General features: G+C 43.6%; 1 protein-coding gene across 1 annotated transcript; it reads left to right on the forward strand.

The window, feature by feature from the left end:
• Nucleotides 1-2,500: 2,500 nt before the first annotated feature.
• Nucleotides 2,501-13,905, forward strand: RBMX2 (RNA binding motif protein X-linked 2). The gene is made up of 6 exons (XM_024241080.3): nt 2,501-2,594; nt 2,815-2,930; nt 4,365-4,416; nt 9,493-9,622; nt 11,590-11,767; nt 12,603-13,905. Exons 1-6 carry the CDS (start codon nt 2,590-2,592, stop codon nt 13,088-13,090), a joined length of 969 nt encoding a protein of 322 aa, XP_024096848.1. The 5' UTR covers nt 2,501-2,589; the 3' UTR covers nt 13,091-13,905.
• Nucleotides 13,906-15,328: the final 1,423 nt, after the last annotated feature.

Consider the following 15,328-nt stretch of genomic DNA (forward strand, 5'->3'; position numbering starts at 1 on the left):
AAAATGGTGATAATATTGCCCAAAATAGGGAAGTCTGGAGGAAAAACTGTTTGGGGGTGTGGTGTGGTGGTGGGAAGTTGGGAGATGACTCTGGCTAGATAGTTCAGCCTTTCCTTGAATGTGGGGACTGCCTTTGACTACCTTAGCATTACCCTCAGAAGCTAGAACTAAATACTGCATAGAATATTTGCTAAATGGATGTTATTGGTGGAGATCACTTATAGCCACCTTGGATGCCAAACCCTGGTTCTACTTTCAGATGTTAGGTTCAGAGGGTCCTCTGAATCCCCACCTCTTTTCAACTCAGACTTATGGATATCTCTAGGCATCATCTTACCTACCAATTCCTGCCAAATGCAAGTACATCTATGGAAAATCTGACTTCCTTGCTTCGTTATTTACTTCAGGATCTCCTAGGGTGATCAACCATCCTGGTTTGTTCTGGGGTTGCCAATTTTAGCTCCAAAAGTCAGAAGTCTCAGAAACCTCTCAGTTCCAGGAAAACTGGAGCAATATTCAGCTCTCTCACCTTCAGAATACCTCTGCTGAACCTACCAGCTGCATAGTAATAATAGCCTTCTCATGTTCTCAATCTAAATTGGTCTTATTCTACTCTTTTGCTCCAGCTTCTCTCGGAACACTGATGACTAATCCCCAGGTATAGTCTTAACTCTCTCATTTCACAGCCATTTGAAGAAGTCAGCAAGATAATGCTGCATGCTAGTTTACCACTCTGCAATGGCTACTTCAACCCACAACTAAGCAACCTGAGATTCCTAGGAGCAGATAAACCCCATGTGCAATCTGTCACTGTTTAGCTTTCATTGCCAAGATAATTTTACAAAGTTAATGAATAGCTGGGTTGGAATGGGGAAGGGGGAACAGACACAGAATGAATGAGGAGGAACTGTCATTGGTGGGCAGCCTCTGTTCTCCTTCTTGGCAGGACATTGGTTACATGGTGGGCCACTTGAGGGTACAGTTGTTATCATCATCAAAATGCTTTTATGAAGGACATAATATCTGGTGCTCTGAGCTAGGCCGCACAGCTCTGGACTTTCACTTTTAGAACATCGTGGTCCAAGAGCAGGTATTGATTTGGACACGTGCAAAATGGATTCAAACTGTCAATATGGGTTAAATCACATATTATATGTTAATAATCTCTTCCACTGGTTTCTAGATATTTCTGGTTGAAATCTATCAAGCAAATATATCTTGTCCCCTTAATTATAATATTAGCTCCTTGAAGGCAGAGGACCCACCCTGATACTCCTGTCTACAGACCTTAGCTGTACAGGACAAATCTAGATGTTCAGTAAGGACTGATTAAATCAACCTGACCTGATGGGTGCAGGTAGAGTACCTTTCAAGTTAATTTATTCCTTTGAGACTTTTTTTTTTTTTAAATAAAAAGGAGTCTCACTCTGCTGCCCAGACTGGAGTGCAGTGGTGCGATCTCAGCTCACTGCAACCTCTGCCTCCCAGGTTCAAGTGATTCTCCTGTCTCAGCCTCCTGAGTAGCTGGGATTACAGGCGTGTGACACCATGCCTGGCTAATTTTTGTATTTTTAGTAGAGACAGAGTTTCACCATCTTGGCCAGGCTGGTCTTGAACTCCCGACCTCAGGTGATCCACCCGCCTTAGCCTCCCAAAGTGTTGGGATGACAGGCATGAGCCACCACACCTGGCTCCCCCTTTTTTTCCCTTATTTTAGAGACAGGGTCTTGCTATGTTGCCCAAGCTGGTCTCAAACTCCTGAGCTCAAGCAATCCTCCTACCTCAGCTTCCCAAAGTGCTGGGATTACAGGCTGAGCTGCTGTGCCCCGCTAGGGACTGTAATTTTATCTGCTTTATTTGGTTGTTGTGAGGGTGGAGAGACAATACATGTAAATTGCTTAGTACATACTCTAGCATCGTATAGTACATCATCTGCTCAATTGTTAGCTATTAATTTAACAATATTAATTTCCGCCTCCTGCTCAACTAGGAGAGAGCCTATGGAAAAGAGTAAGTGCAGCAGCTCTCCTGCAAATGTGTAGGTATTCGATTCAGCCTATAGAGGCACACTGGTCTGTTGCCTATGTATTGGGATAAGGACAACAGAAGATTTACCTTTTCACCTATCTTCTTCACTTTTCTGCCATGACAGGGATGCTTTGATGGGTCTGTGCGTTAGCAACTGACTAGGAGCGAAGGTCCAAGTGGGACTCTGGACTGGGAGCGAGGGCTGAGACTAAAATGGCCACATCAGGCTGCTTGTTCCGTTCACTCAGCAAATATTTATAGCTAATCTAACCAGTTTCAGATATCGTTCAAGAGCTGGGGGTCCTGCAACAGCCCAGGCTTGTGCCTTTATCCCATTTCACAGAGAAGAAAAAGTGAAAAACTAGAGAAAAACCATCTCTACAAGACGTAACCGCACGGAGCGCGGAAGGCTGCTAGTGCGCAGGCGCTATGCCCCGGTACACCCCGGCTCTTCCGGCGCGAGGTCACCGAATCTACTGGCCACTGGCGCCGGGGCCGCGCATGCGCTGCGCTGCTTCTCCCGGGCGCTGATTCCTGAATGCTGAGCGCGAACCCGAGGAGATGAAGTAAGGCGTCAGATTCCTTTTGAGGAAGGAGCAGCGGGCCGCTGGGGGTGGTCCACCGGGGCTGGGGTGGTAGAGCGTCTGCGGGGCCGAGGGGCGGGAGCGGCGCGGGGACTAGAACAGCTCGTCCCCTAGTTTTGCTCTTCCTCAGCTCCGGCCGGTTCGCACTTACTTGTCTGCTTTTCTGCCTCCTCTCCCCTCCCCCCACCCCGCCACCGTGAAGCCCTTTAACTAAGGTGAAGCTGATCAACGAGCTGAATGAACGAGAGGTCCAGCTTGGAGTGGCCGATAAGGTGTCCTGGCACTCCGAGTACAAGGACAGCGCCTGGATCTTCCTGGGTGAGGTCCACATCTTTCTTCCGCAGTGCTCTCCAGATTCTCCTGCTCGGTTTCCGACTATTTCAGCATTTTCACCCTTCACTCCTGCTTACATTCATCGCCCACCTTTATATCCATCTGCTGTCTGCCCGGGAATCCGTGTTCCATCTCTTTTCTGCCCCATTTTTAGTTTTCCTTCCCTGCCAAATCAGTGCTCATGAGAGTTACTGTTTGCCATTTGCTGTGCTAAGGTTCAGGGACTGTTGTTATTTCTCTCTCACTCTCTGACCCATTATACAGCTGAGGAAATTGGGGTGCAGAGAAGTTGAGGGACTTCCTTAAGGTCACATAGCTAGTAAGCACAACAGGCAGAACTATAGCATTCTAGAACTCATGGTCTTAGCCACAGCCCCATATTGCTACCACCACCCTCCCCCATTCCCCTTCCCTTCCAGAATTCACTTTGCTCCTCTAGCTCCTGCTTTCTAGTCCATGGCCACATTACCATTACTGTATTCACTTTATATCACAATCAGTAATTGTACAAGTTTGATGCTTCAAAGAGGTTATTGTACCAAACATTGTGCTAAGCACTTTATATACATTGTTTTATTTAACTCTTATAATAATCTTGCGAGTTACATGCTAATATCCCCATCTTACAAATGAGGAAAGAAACATTTGGAGGGGAAATTATTCCCTAGGAAGTGCTTAACAGTGTCTTTATAACCTTTGTCTATGTGTAGGTGGGGTTAATCATGACATATGTAGACTGATTTTGTATCATAGCTGTAAATTTGTGGGTAATGAGCAGATGAATTCAACATGTTTGTGGAAGCAGAGGTTTGTGATGGAAACTATCTGCTTTGTCCATAGTATTTTGGGTGCCAGGACGACTGAGTGATCAGATTAGTTTCGTTAATGGTGACCCCGACTTCCACTCAAAATTCATCACTCCTTTTCCTGTACTACTGGCACCTTACATGTACTTCTGTCATAGCATCAGACTTGATTTCTTTCTTTCTTTCTTTTTTTTTTTGAGTTGGAGTTTCACTCTTGTCGCCCAGGCTGGAGTGCAATGGCACGATCTCGACTCACTACAACCTCTGCCTCCTGGGTTCAAGCGAGTCTCCTGCTTCAGCCTCCTGAGTAGCTGGGATTACAGGTGCCCGCCACCTCACCTGGCTAATTTTTTTTTGTATTTTTAGTAGAGCCGGGGTTTCGCCATGTTGGCCAGGCTGGTCTCGAACACCTGACCTCAGGTGATCCACCTGCCTCGGCCTCCCAAAGTGTTGGGATTACAGGCGTGAGCCACGGTGCCCAGCCCAGACTTGATTTCTTTAAGGGCAGGGCCTATTGCTTACTGTTCCCACCCCTAGTGCCTGGCCTAGTGCATGGTATGTAGTAAACACTTGGTAAATGTTGGTGGAACTGAAATGTGGTTTTCTCTTCTAGGAGGGCTTCCTTATGAACTGACTGAAGGGGACATCATCTGTGTGTTCTCACAGTAAGTATCCTTTCATTTCCTGCCTCCTGAGTCAACAGAGTACTTTGTTTCTGTAATACATTTTGTGGCATCACAAAAACCACTTATTTTCACTCTAGGCTGAATGGCATCCCTGCATGGGAGGGCTGGAGCTTCTGCTCTAGATCAGTCCCAGGACATGGTTCTAGAATGTTCTCCTGTGGGAGATCCAAGAGATTTGTTAATTTGGGAGGGCATCTTGGGGATTCTAGTCTATTTCTGTTGTTTTTCACTAAGGCTCGTTCAGCCTGGGCCTAGACTGGAACAGACTGGACTCCTTGGGCTCTTGCAAACTAGGGGTAACCCATGGTCACAGGGCCCTTCTGGCCCTTACCTGTGTGGCATCATACGATTGGGGCAAAGCACGGAGGAATTGGGGTAAAAAACAGAAGGTTGTAGTTTGCTTTCTTTGTTTCTCGATGAGTGTAACGTTAGTGAGCAAAGGCAATCTCTACCTGGAGACTGAGAATCACAGCCCGAAGGGAACAAGAATGAATAGGAGACCTGTATATTCTTCATTCTGCTGAGGTGTTAGCAGCAGCATTTCATGGGAGAGGGTGTTGGCAGCTCATACTGGTAGTAGCAGCTGGTAGGAGAGGGGCTGGGCAGCTGGCCTGCAACCCCAGAGTTAAACAGCACAGTTAGTCCACAGAGCCAGAGGACCTTGGCATAGGTGCAGAGGACGACTACGTTTGGGTTTTGTAGGCCTTGGGAGCATAGTACTGTTTCAGAGAAGTTGGACAGCATGTACAGGTAGCGGACCATGGCAAAAGGGGCTGGCCAAGTGAACACAGGTAGCATACACTGGCAGAGGGATTGCTATGGGACCATCCATGGACAGAGGGCCCTGGCTGAGTGGTTGGGCCACTTTTGGGGCAGCAAGACATGGGAAGGGAATTGGGCAATACCCGTGAGAAGAAGGCTGTGATAGAGAACCTGGGCAACCCACACAGGTGGAGGGTCCTGGCAGGGACAAAGATTGCTTCCTCCAACTTCTGGATGGTGGGAAGTTCACAGCAGGTGCAGCCTATAATTTCTACCCCTTTGTGGTACTTCTACTCAGCCTTCCATCTTGGAGCTGTTCTACTTGCATTGAGTAATGATCAGCTAGCATGTGTGCGTGTTTGCTTATTCTAATTATCTATTCTCTATTCTGGTTACGCACGTTGCTCTCCGTGACGATTGCCTTTGCCGCTGATAACAGTGCCTTTCAAAAAACTACTTTGTTGGCTGGGCGCGGTGGCTCATGCCTGTAATCCCAGCACTTTGGGAGGCTGAGGTGGGCGGATCACCTGAGGTCAGGAGTTTGAGACCAGCATGGCCAACATGGGGAAACTCCGTCTCTACTAAAAATACAAAAATTAGCCAGGCATGGTGGTGCGCGCCTGTAATCCCAGCTACTCAGGAGGTTGAGACAGGAGAATTGCTTGAATCCGGGAGGTGGAGGTTGCAGTGAGCCAGGATCGCACCATTGCACTCCAGCCTGGGGGACAGAGCGAGACTCCCCCATCTCAAAAAAAAAAAAGAAAGAAAAAAAAATACTTTGTTTTCTGATTTTGAAGGTAATATATAGTCATTATAGAACATTTGGCAAAATAAAGTATAAAGAAGAAAATAGAACATACTCTTAAGGAAAACCTTAATGTTTTGGCATATCTCTTTATCATTTTTAAAAAAAAGTTGGACATTATTTCCAATGGTTTGCTATTATGAATTATACTGCAATGTACATTATAGTATATAAATTTTTGTATGCACCCCTCATGGTCTCTTTAGTGAAAGAGGAATATGGATCAATACGTCAGCATTTTAAAGATGTTTTATAAACATTGCCAAATTGCTCTCCAAAAGGTTGTACCAATTTCCACACTCATTAGAATGCCCATTTTTCTGAATCCTGATTAACAGTGACTATTTAAAAAAATATTTGCCAAAGGGCTTCTCATTATTACTTTGCTTTGCATTTATTTTATCATCAGTGAGGTTGAACATCTGTTTATAGATTTGCAGCCCATTATTTTTCTTTGTAAATTGTCTATTCATATCCTTCGCCAACTTTTTTCTAGAAGTATTTTCCTTATTTTCTTGTTGATTTTACATGAGCCCTTCATGTATGAAGGATATTAACTCTTTGCTATAGTACTTTGTTGTGTATTGTATTACAGGTTGAAAATCCCTTATCCAAAATGCTTGGGGCCAGGCACGGTGGCTCACGCCTGTAATCCTAGCACATTGGGAGGCCGAGGCAGGTGGATTGCCTGAGCTCAGGAGTTTGAGACCAGCCTGGGCCATGTGGTGAAACCCCATCTCTACTAAAATATAAAAAATTAGCCAGGTGTGGTGGTGGGTGCCTGTAGTCCCAGCTACTCTGGAGGCCAGGGCAGGAGAATCACTTGAATTGGGAAGGTGAAGGTTGCAGTGAGCTGAGATAGTACCATTGCACTCCAGCCTGGGCAACAGAGTGAGACTCTGTCTCCAAAAAAAAAAAAAAAAGAACAAAATGCTTGGGACCAGAGGACCAGAAGTGTTTCCAATTTGCATAAACGTAATGAGTTAACTTGGGGCTGGGACCCAGATCTAAACATAAAATTCATTTATGTTTCATATACACCTTATACACATAGACTGAGGGTAATTTTATACCCTCAATATTTTCAATAATTTTGTGTGTGAAACAAAGTTTGTGTACATTGAACCATCAGAAATTAAAGGTGTCAGATAAGGAATTTTCCACTTGTGATATCATGCTGGTGCTCAAAATGTTTCAGACTTTGGAGCATTTTGAATTTTGGATTTTCAGATTAGGGATGCTCAGCCTGTACTATGGACTTATTTTTTCTTAATTTGATATGTTATACTTATCATTATTCTTTCTTGATGCTCAAATTTTCCCTATTTGAGGGTCAACATGAGTTCCTTCAAGCCAGTGCCTGTATTCTTTTTTTTTTTTAAATTCTTGTTTTGAAATAATTTCAGGCTTAATATAGGAACATTATAAAATGGTATAAAGAATACCTGTATCTCCTTCACCCAGATCCCCCAGCTGTTAGCATTTTAATTTAATTGATTGTTGTGAGACAGGGCCTTGCTCTGACACCCATGCTGGAGTGCAGTGTTAAGACCGTAGCTCACTGTAGCCTTGAGCTCTTGGGCTACTGTCATATGTAATCTACAAAAAGGTAGTGTTACTTCCTTTTTTCATTTCTTGTATCTGTTTTATCTAATTGCATTGGCCTATACCTCCAATTTAGTATTAAATAGTTCCTAAACTTAGTTGAATTGGCTCTAGTATTTCTCATTAAGCAGGATGCTGGATTTTGGGCTGAAGTGTTTGTATGTGATTATGTAACATATCTATCAATTCCTATTTTATTTTTATGACTTTATTTTTAAATTTATAAACCTCTAACTTACCTGGAATTTATCTTTTTGTAAGGAGTAAGGTAGTTTTTTTTTCTAATGTTTTTTCTTTTTTTTTTTGAAACAGGGTCTCACTCTCTTGCTCAGGTTTGGAGTGCAGTGGCATGATCCTAGCTCACTGCAGCCTCGAACTCCTGGGCTCAAGTGATCCGCCCCACGCACCCTCCTGAATGGCTGGGACTACAGGTGCACACTATGCCTGGCTAATTAAAAAAATTTTTTTTTTGTAGAGACAGGGGTCTGGCCGTATTGTCCAGGCTGGTCTCAAACTCCTGGCATCAAGTGATCCTATGGCCTCGGCCTCCCAAATTGCTGGTATTATGCACGTGAGCCACCGTGCCTGATCTTTTTTTTCTATTTCCTTTTTGTTTTCCTATTTCTATCTTCCTTTTTGTTTGTTTGCTTTTTTTAGAGACAGGGTCTTGTTCTGTTACCCAGGCTGGTCTCGAACTACTGGCCTCAATCCGCCTGCCTCCCAAAGTGCTGGTATTACAGGTGTGAGCCACCATGCCTGGCCTTTTTTTTTCTATTTAATTCTGCCTTGTTTGTTTGTTTGTTTGTTTTAGAGACAGGATCTTGTTCTGTTTCCCAGGCTGGTCTCGAACTGCTGGCCTCAAACAGCCCTCCCACCTTGGCCTCCCAAAATGCTGGGATTACAGGCATGAGCCACCATGCCTAGCCTAATTTCTGCTTTTATTTCTATTAACTGCCGTCTGCTTTCATTAGGTTTGCTTTCTTCTTTTATGTTCATCCTTTCTCTTCACAATAAAATTCTTTTAAAATTACAACTTTTCCTGAGTATGACGTTAGCCACATTTCATAAGTTTTGGTATATATTCTCATTTTTGCTGTTTTCTAAATAGTCTGCCATTGATTTTTTTTTTAATTTTGCTTCGTCTTCTCTTTCATGCAGTTGTTAGGAGAGTAGCTTTCAAGTTCTAGTTAGGTAACATGTTTTTTATTTAAAATATCATTTCCAGCTTTATAACATTATAACTGGAAACATGGTCTGTTCTGTCTTTTGTAGTATAATTATTGAGGTTTACATTGAGACCTAATCCATAGTCAATTTTAATACGTGCTTCATGGATTCTTGAAAATGTCATCTTGTAGGAGTCAAAGATATCTATGTATCTAATAGTCCTACATTAATATTTGTTATAATAGAGTAGTTATGTGTATTAATTAATCTGATTTTAGTTTATTTCTGTCCACTTTGTGCGTGATAAACTTCAAAGTGATGTGTTAAATTCTCCCATAACTTTCTTTATTAGTTTCTTTTTGCATTTCTAATAGCTTTTTTAATTAAAATTTTTGATTTCTTAATTGTCTCATAAAGTTTTCCTGGTTTATACCTTTGTTGTGTATTTAGGCCTTTTTCAGTGTAAAATAATCTTCTTAGTCTCGTGATATTTTTATTTTGGCCTTGAATTAGTCTTTGCTCTGGATATTGCCACCCATTTTTTAATTGGGGGTTCCTGTTCTTGTCTGACTTTTTCTTTGCAACCTTTCTATGTCATCTTGTTCTAGATGCATCTGTTGTTTACACTATATTATTTGAATTTTGTTTTAATTACCTTATCTGCAAGTTTTTGCCTTTTAAGTCAATAGTGTCTTACTCTTTTATAAAATAAATAGATATGGGGAGATTGTTAACATTAATCTCGTGCGGGACAAGAAAACTGGGAAATCCAAAGGATTCTGTTTCCTCTGCTATGAAGACCAGAGGAGCACAATTCTGGCTGTCGACAATTTTAATGGGATCAAGGTGAGTGTGCTTATTAAGCAGGTTGGTTGGACTTTTTTCCCATGTATAGGGGTTTCGTTTTCTACCTGGTTCCCACAGACACAAGGGCAGCACTTGTGAGCTTGGTGTGTTGCGGGGGCTGCAGAGATGTGGAGACACTGGTCAAGAAGAGATTCCAGGAAATAATTCTGTTGGCTCATGGTCCTGCAGGACTTGCTTCTTTTCCCCATCTGTTAACAAACCATCTCCCCAGGAGCATAGGCACCAGGCCTGCCTCTCATCCAGGCCTCTGTTTTTCACCTTTCTTTTTTTGTCTACTGTCATCTCTGGTGTACTGGAGGATGAAGAGTCTAGCAAACATTGCTCTTCCATATTGTCGTGTGTTGGGGGTTTTGGGCTTCATCATGGCCTCATAATCTAGGACATAGCCATGTATGTCTGTCATATATCGCCAGTGACCTAGCCTATTGGGCCCTAGAAATTCTCTAGTTAAAATCTGATGGCAGATTCTACAAAAAGTAATTTCATCTTGAAATTTTCTCCCCCCAGTTCCCTCTCATTTCCACTGTCATAAGTGAGGCACTGAGTTCTTAGAAGGAGATAGGGCAAGTCAGGCTTATCGATGCTCCATGTGGTTGCTGCACTCATTTAGGAAAAGAGCTGCAGTTGAAATGAACAGTGTCACAGAGTTGGTGGGGGGAGGCTTGAGTTGGAGAGTTTGTCACTGATTCATGAGTATGGAATAGCTGGAGATTATAGAACAGAGTAGAACAAGGTTCTAGGCTTGATGTTTAAGGAAGCCAGCAGTCAGAGGGCGTCACTGTAAAAGGAAGGTTTTCCAAAGTGTTTCAAAATGGAGAAGAGGATACATGACACAAGCCACTGAGGCTTCAAGGTAAAAATAAAAATATGTTCTTGTATTGGAACAATAAAAGCCAAACTTTAAATTTTGGATGACTTTGCCTAGGGAGTAAGTCTGTATCTGCCTAAAAATAGAATATTTTTATTTTAAGTGAGGTGTTAATTTTTTGGGGGGTGGGGGAGGGGGACAGGGTCTCACTCTGTTGCCCTGCTTGGAGTGCAGTGGCGTGGTCTTGGATCACCACAACCTCTGTTGCCTGGGTTCAGGTGATTCTCCTGTCTCAGCCTCCTGAGTAGCTGGAATTACAGGTGTGCACCACCACGCCCGGCAAATTTTTGTATTTTTAGTAGAGATGGGGTTTCACCATATTGGCCAGACTGGGCTCGTACTCCTGACCTCAAGTGATCCACCTGCTTTGGCCTCCTAAAGTGCTGGGATTACAGGTGTGAGCCACTGCGCCCGACCAGAGGGGTTAATATTTTGTTGTTGTTCATCTGGAGAGATGTGATTCGCAGTGCAAGAATCAGTGTGAGCTGATTGTTCCAGTATGGTGGGGCTAGAGCAAGGTGTGAGGGCTTAAGAAAAAAGCAAGTGCCCTTTTCTTGATTCCTTTCTCCCTCCAAACTGTTGGTCTGACTTTGCCTCCTAATTACTGGGTGGAGAAAGCAGCTGTAGCATTAAGCTAGATTTCAAGAATTCCTTCTAGTTGCCAGACCTTCCTAGGGTATGTTTCACTGTAAACTTAGGTTACAGATCAAGGGTAATTCATTGTGCATCTAAATCTCAGTCTTCCCTGATGCTTGTGCTTTGAGGTAGTTTTCCTAGTCTTTTTCATTTTATGGCACATACAGAACATGAAGATATTTGTATGCTGCCCTGGAGTAAAGTGATGAGGCTGCTGGTACAACTGCCCCAGGCCTCATCTAGCTGCACTGAGAGCTGAGTGTATTAATATTTAGGTGTACATGCTATGACACACCAGTTGGACAGGTCTGCTTTAGTGGCAGAATTTAACAAGAAGGTAAAGGATGTAGTTCAAATCATGGTTCTCTGTAGCTTGTGTTCAAATAGTTTGACAGTTTGGTATGAGGGCTGTCTTCACTGAAGCATCGCCTGTCTTGCTTAGATCAAAGGAAGAACTATCCGAGTGGATCATGTGTCTAACTATCGGGCTCCTAAGGACTCAGAAGAAATGGATGATGTGACCAGACAGCTCCAGGAGAAGGGCTGTGGGGCTCGTACCCCCTCACCAAGTTTGTCTGAGAGCTCTGAAGATGAAAAACCAACAAAAAAGCACAAAAAAGGTAAAGCATTAAGACCTAAGATAAGATTCTGGGTGGTCTTAATGTCTGCTCTTCCTTGCATTCACTGATAGTTGATAATCAACTCAAGTGTGAAAGGGGAAGGTGTGGGGAAGCATAGTTTAATTGGGAAAGCAGGGAGTATCAGTGGAAGGCTGGTGCTATGGGCAGAATTGTGTCTCTCCCCAAGTTAATATGGTGAAATCCTAACCCTCAGCACCTCAGAATGCGACTGTATTTGGAGATAAGGTCTTTGAAGAGGTAACTCAGGATGGGAATTACCTTGTACAGCCACTTGACATATCAAGGGTGACAGACATCCAAGTTGGCTTCTTGGAGGCACTCTCCTGGAGGCCTAGACAGTGGCTGCTTCATGCTGCTGCCAAGGTGGTTCTCCTTATGCACATTCCCCACCTCCTAGCATGTGAAAGTTTCTGTCGCTCAGGCTGGAGTGCAGTGGCACCATCTCGGCTCACTGCAAGCTCCGCCTCCCGAATTCATGCCATTCTCCTGCCTCAGGCTCCTGAGTAGCTGGGACTAGAGGCACCCGCCACCACACCCGGCTAATTATTATTATTATTTTTTTTTTTGGTAGAGACGGGGTTTCACCATGTTAGCCAGGATGGTCTTGATCTCCCGACCTCGTGATCCACCCATCTCGGCCTCCCAAAGTGCTGGGATACAGGCATGAGCCACCGCACCCAGCTGTGAATGTTTTTGAACTATAGCACCTGTGGTTGATGTATTCAGAAAAGAAAGGTGCTTTTTTTTTTTTTTAAAGGGAGTTCTTTATTTTTTTCCCTTTTCTTATTTACTGCTTCTTTCTTTTATCCTTCAGACAAAAAGGAAAAAAAGAAAAAAAAGAAAGAAAAAGAGAAAGCCGACCGGGAGGTACAGGCAGAGCAACCATCCTCTTCGTCACCCAGATGCAAGACAGTAAAGGAAAAGGATGACCCTGGCCCTAAGAAGCACAGCAGCAAGAACTCGGAGAGAGCTCAGAAGTCAGAGCCCAGGGAGGGGCAGAAGCTCCCCAAATCCAGGACGGCCTACTCTGGTGGAGCAGAGGACCTAGAGAGGGAGCTGAAGAAGGAGAAACCCAAGCATGAGCACAAGTCCTCAAGCAGGAGGGAGGCAAGAGAAGAAAAGACCATGATTAGGGACAGAGGGCGGAGCTCAGATGCACATTCTTGCTGGTACAATGGGCGTTCTGAAGGGTATAGTCATAGAAGTAGAAGTAGGAGCCGAGATAAATCCCATAGGCATAAAAGGGCCCGGTGCTCCCGGGAGCGGGAGTCTTCGAATCCCAGTGACCGTAGGCATCACTGAAGACTGTTCAGCTGCACAGTAGATTTGGAAATAATTATGTTTTTTAAATGCAGTCAAATTCAGTTGGGTTGTTACTATTTTTGTATCTAAAACTTCTGGGGCTGGATTCTTTTAATCCCTTGACTATTTAGAGTCATTGGGAGGGCTGCAGTTTCAACAGCTAGATATCCTGGATATTCTTTGCACCATCCATTGTCCCTGTACCAGAGTATGTATCCTGAATTTTGGTTCATAAATATGGCTCTTGAACCCATAGACCCCAGTTGAAGATGGAATTTTCAGAAAAGGGAAAATACCAGATAATTCTAGAATTCTAGTCTTCGTGTTAGATGTTTATAGCTCAGCATCTTGGGACCTTTCCAGTTACTAGATTTGGACAGCTTGATGTGAACGAATGGGATAGGATTTTTAAAATCAGCCAGCTCCACGCCCAAACCCTCCTGTTTGCAGAACTTTTTAATGTCTTTTCTTTTTCATTAAAACTTTTTTGTTTGATATGCCTCTTTCCACATTTTTTCCTTGCAATGTATTTATTATTTATTTGTATTTAGGTGAAATTCACATAACATAAAGTTAACTATTTTAAAGGGAACAATTCAGTGGCATTTGGTACTGAACATCCACAGTGTTGTGTAACCATTGCCTCTGTCTAGTTCCAAAACATTTTTTATCATCCCAAAATGAAACCCTGTACCCATTAAACAAGAACTCCCCATTTCCTCGCTCCTGCCTGTCCCTAGCAACTACCAATCGACTTCCTGTTTATGGGTTTGCCTATTCTGGATCTTTCATAAAAATGGAATTATACAATTGTGGCCTTTTGTGTCTGGCTTCTTTCACTTAGTGTAGTGGGTTTTTTTTTTTTTTTAATTTGAGATGGAGTCTTACTCTGTCGCCCAGACTGGAGTGCATTGATGCAATCTCAGCTCACTGCAACCTTTGCCTTCTGGGTTCAAGCCATTCTCCTGCCTCAACCTCCCGAGTAGCTGGGATTACAGGCATGCACCACCACACCTAGCTTATTTTTGTATTTTAATAGAGATGGGGTTTCACCATGTTGGCCAGGCTGGTCTTGAGCTCCTGACCTCAAGTGATCCACCTGCCTTTGCCTCCCAAAGTTCTGGGATTACAGGCATGTGCCACCGCACCTGGCCTAATGTAGTGTTTTTGAGGTCCATCCACGTTGTAGCATGTATCAGTACTTCATTCCTTTTTATGGCTGTATCATATCCCATTGTATTGATAGAGCACATTTTGTTTATGTACTCCTCAGTGAGTGGACATGTGGGTTGTTTCTACTTTTTGGCTAGCCAGCTTCCTTTTTGTGTTCCAGACATACCAGGCTACTTTTTAGCCTTTGTCCTCTTTTCAAGTAGCCACTGTTGCTGGGATGGGAACCCTTTGTCAGCTTCATTGTCTGTCCTGCTGGTCTGCCTGGCAGTTCCTTCTTATTTTGAGTTTTAGCTTGCTTCTTTATCTATCAGTCTCTTAACGAGTTTGGTAGGAACTAGGTCACAGGACCTTTAATAAATACTCCGTGGTAAATTATTAAAGGTTGAATTTCTGACCCTGCAAAATGAAAGACCAGAGCTTTAATACTTTAATAGTGAGTGCACTAAGTTGGACTTCCCTGTGTGTTAATTTGGACCCTCGGTTAGACATGCAGGAGAGTTGGAGAGTTTGTGGGGGATGTAGTGGGGGAGGGTCGAGGAGTCTGGGAAAGCTGTCAGACTATGATACAGATCTAACCTCTGGAGAAGAAATAGGAAGGAAGGGTGGGTAGGAAAAGTCTTGTGCAGTTCTAAGATGGTTTCAGCTAGACCAAAGTGAGTTGAGCCAGTCACCTGTCAGAGGAGCCCTGCTACATCAGCCATCGTAAGCAGTTCATGCTATTGCCTCTTGGCCTCCATCTCAGCCATCGTGGCTGCTGTGCTCATGCGCTCATTATGCCATTGCTGTGGTAGCCAGTGACAAAGGCCCATGAACCGGGTTAAGTCATTTCGTCTGCTTGTTTTTATATGTGGCAAGGAATTGGATCACACAATTATGGGGGCTGGTTAGGCAAGCCTAAAATTCATGAAACAAGAGCTGACACTGGTGGGATTTCTTCAGGGAAATCTGTTTTCCTCTTGAGGCTTTCAACTGATTGGTTGAGGCCCACCCACATTATTGATGGTAATCATTACTTAACTGATTGTAGATGTTAACCAAATCTACAAAATCCACTACTCCCCCGTT

The sequence above is a fragment of the Pongo abelii genome, chromosome X (assembly GCF_028885655.2).
Source record: "Pongo abelii isolate AG06213 chromosome X, NHGRI_mPonAbe1-v2.0_pri, whole genome shotgun sequence".
In the NCBI taxonomy this organism is placed as follows: domain Eukaryota; kingdom Metazoa; phylum Chordata; class Mammalia; order Primates; family Hominidae; genus Pongo; species Pongo abelii.

Coding starts and splice junctions, on each gene's coding strand:
- RBMX2 (XM_024241080.3), top strand. Junction 4,417..9,492: donor ATCATCTGTGTGTTCTCACA/GTAAGTATCCTT, acceptor TAAAATAAATAG/ATATGGGGAGATTGTTAACA. Junction 9,623..11,589: donor ACAATTTTAATGGGATCAAG/GTGAGTGTGCTT, acceptor TGTCTTGCTTAG/ATCAAAGGAAGAACTATCCG.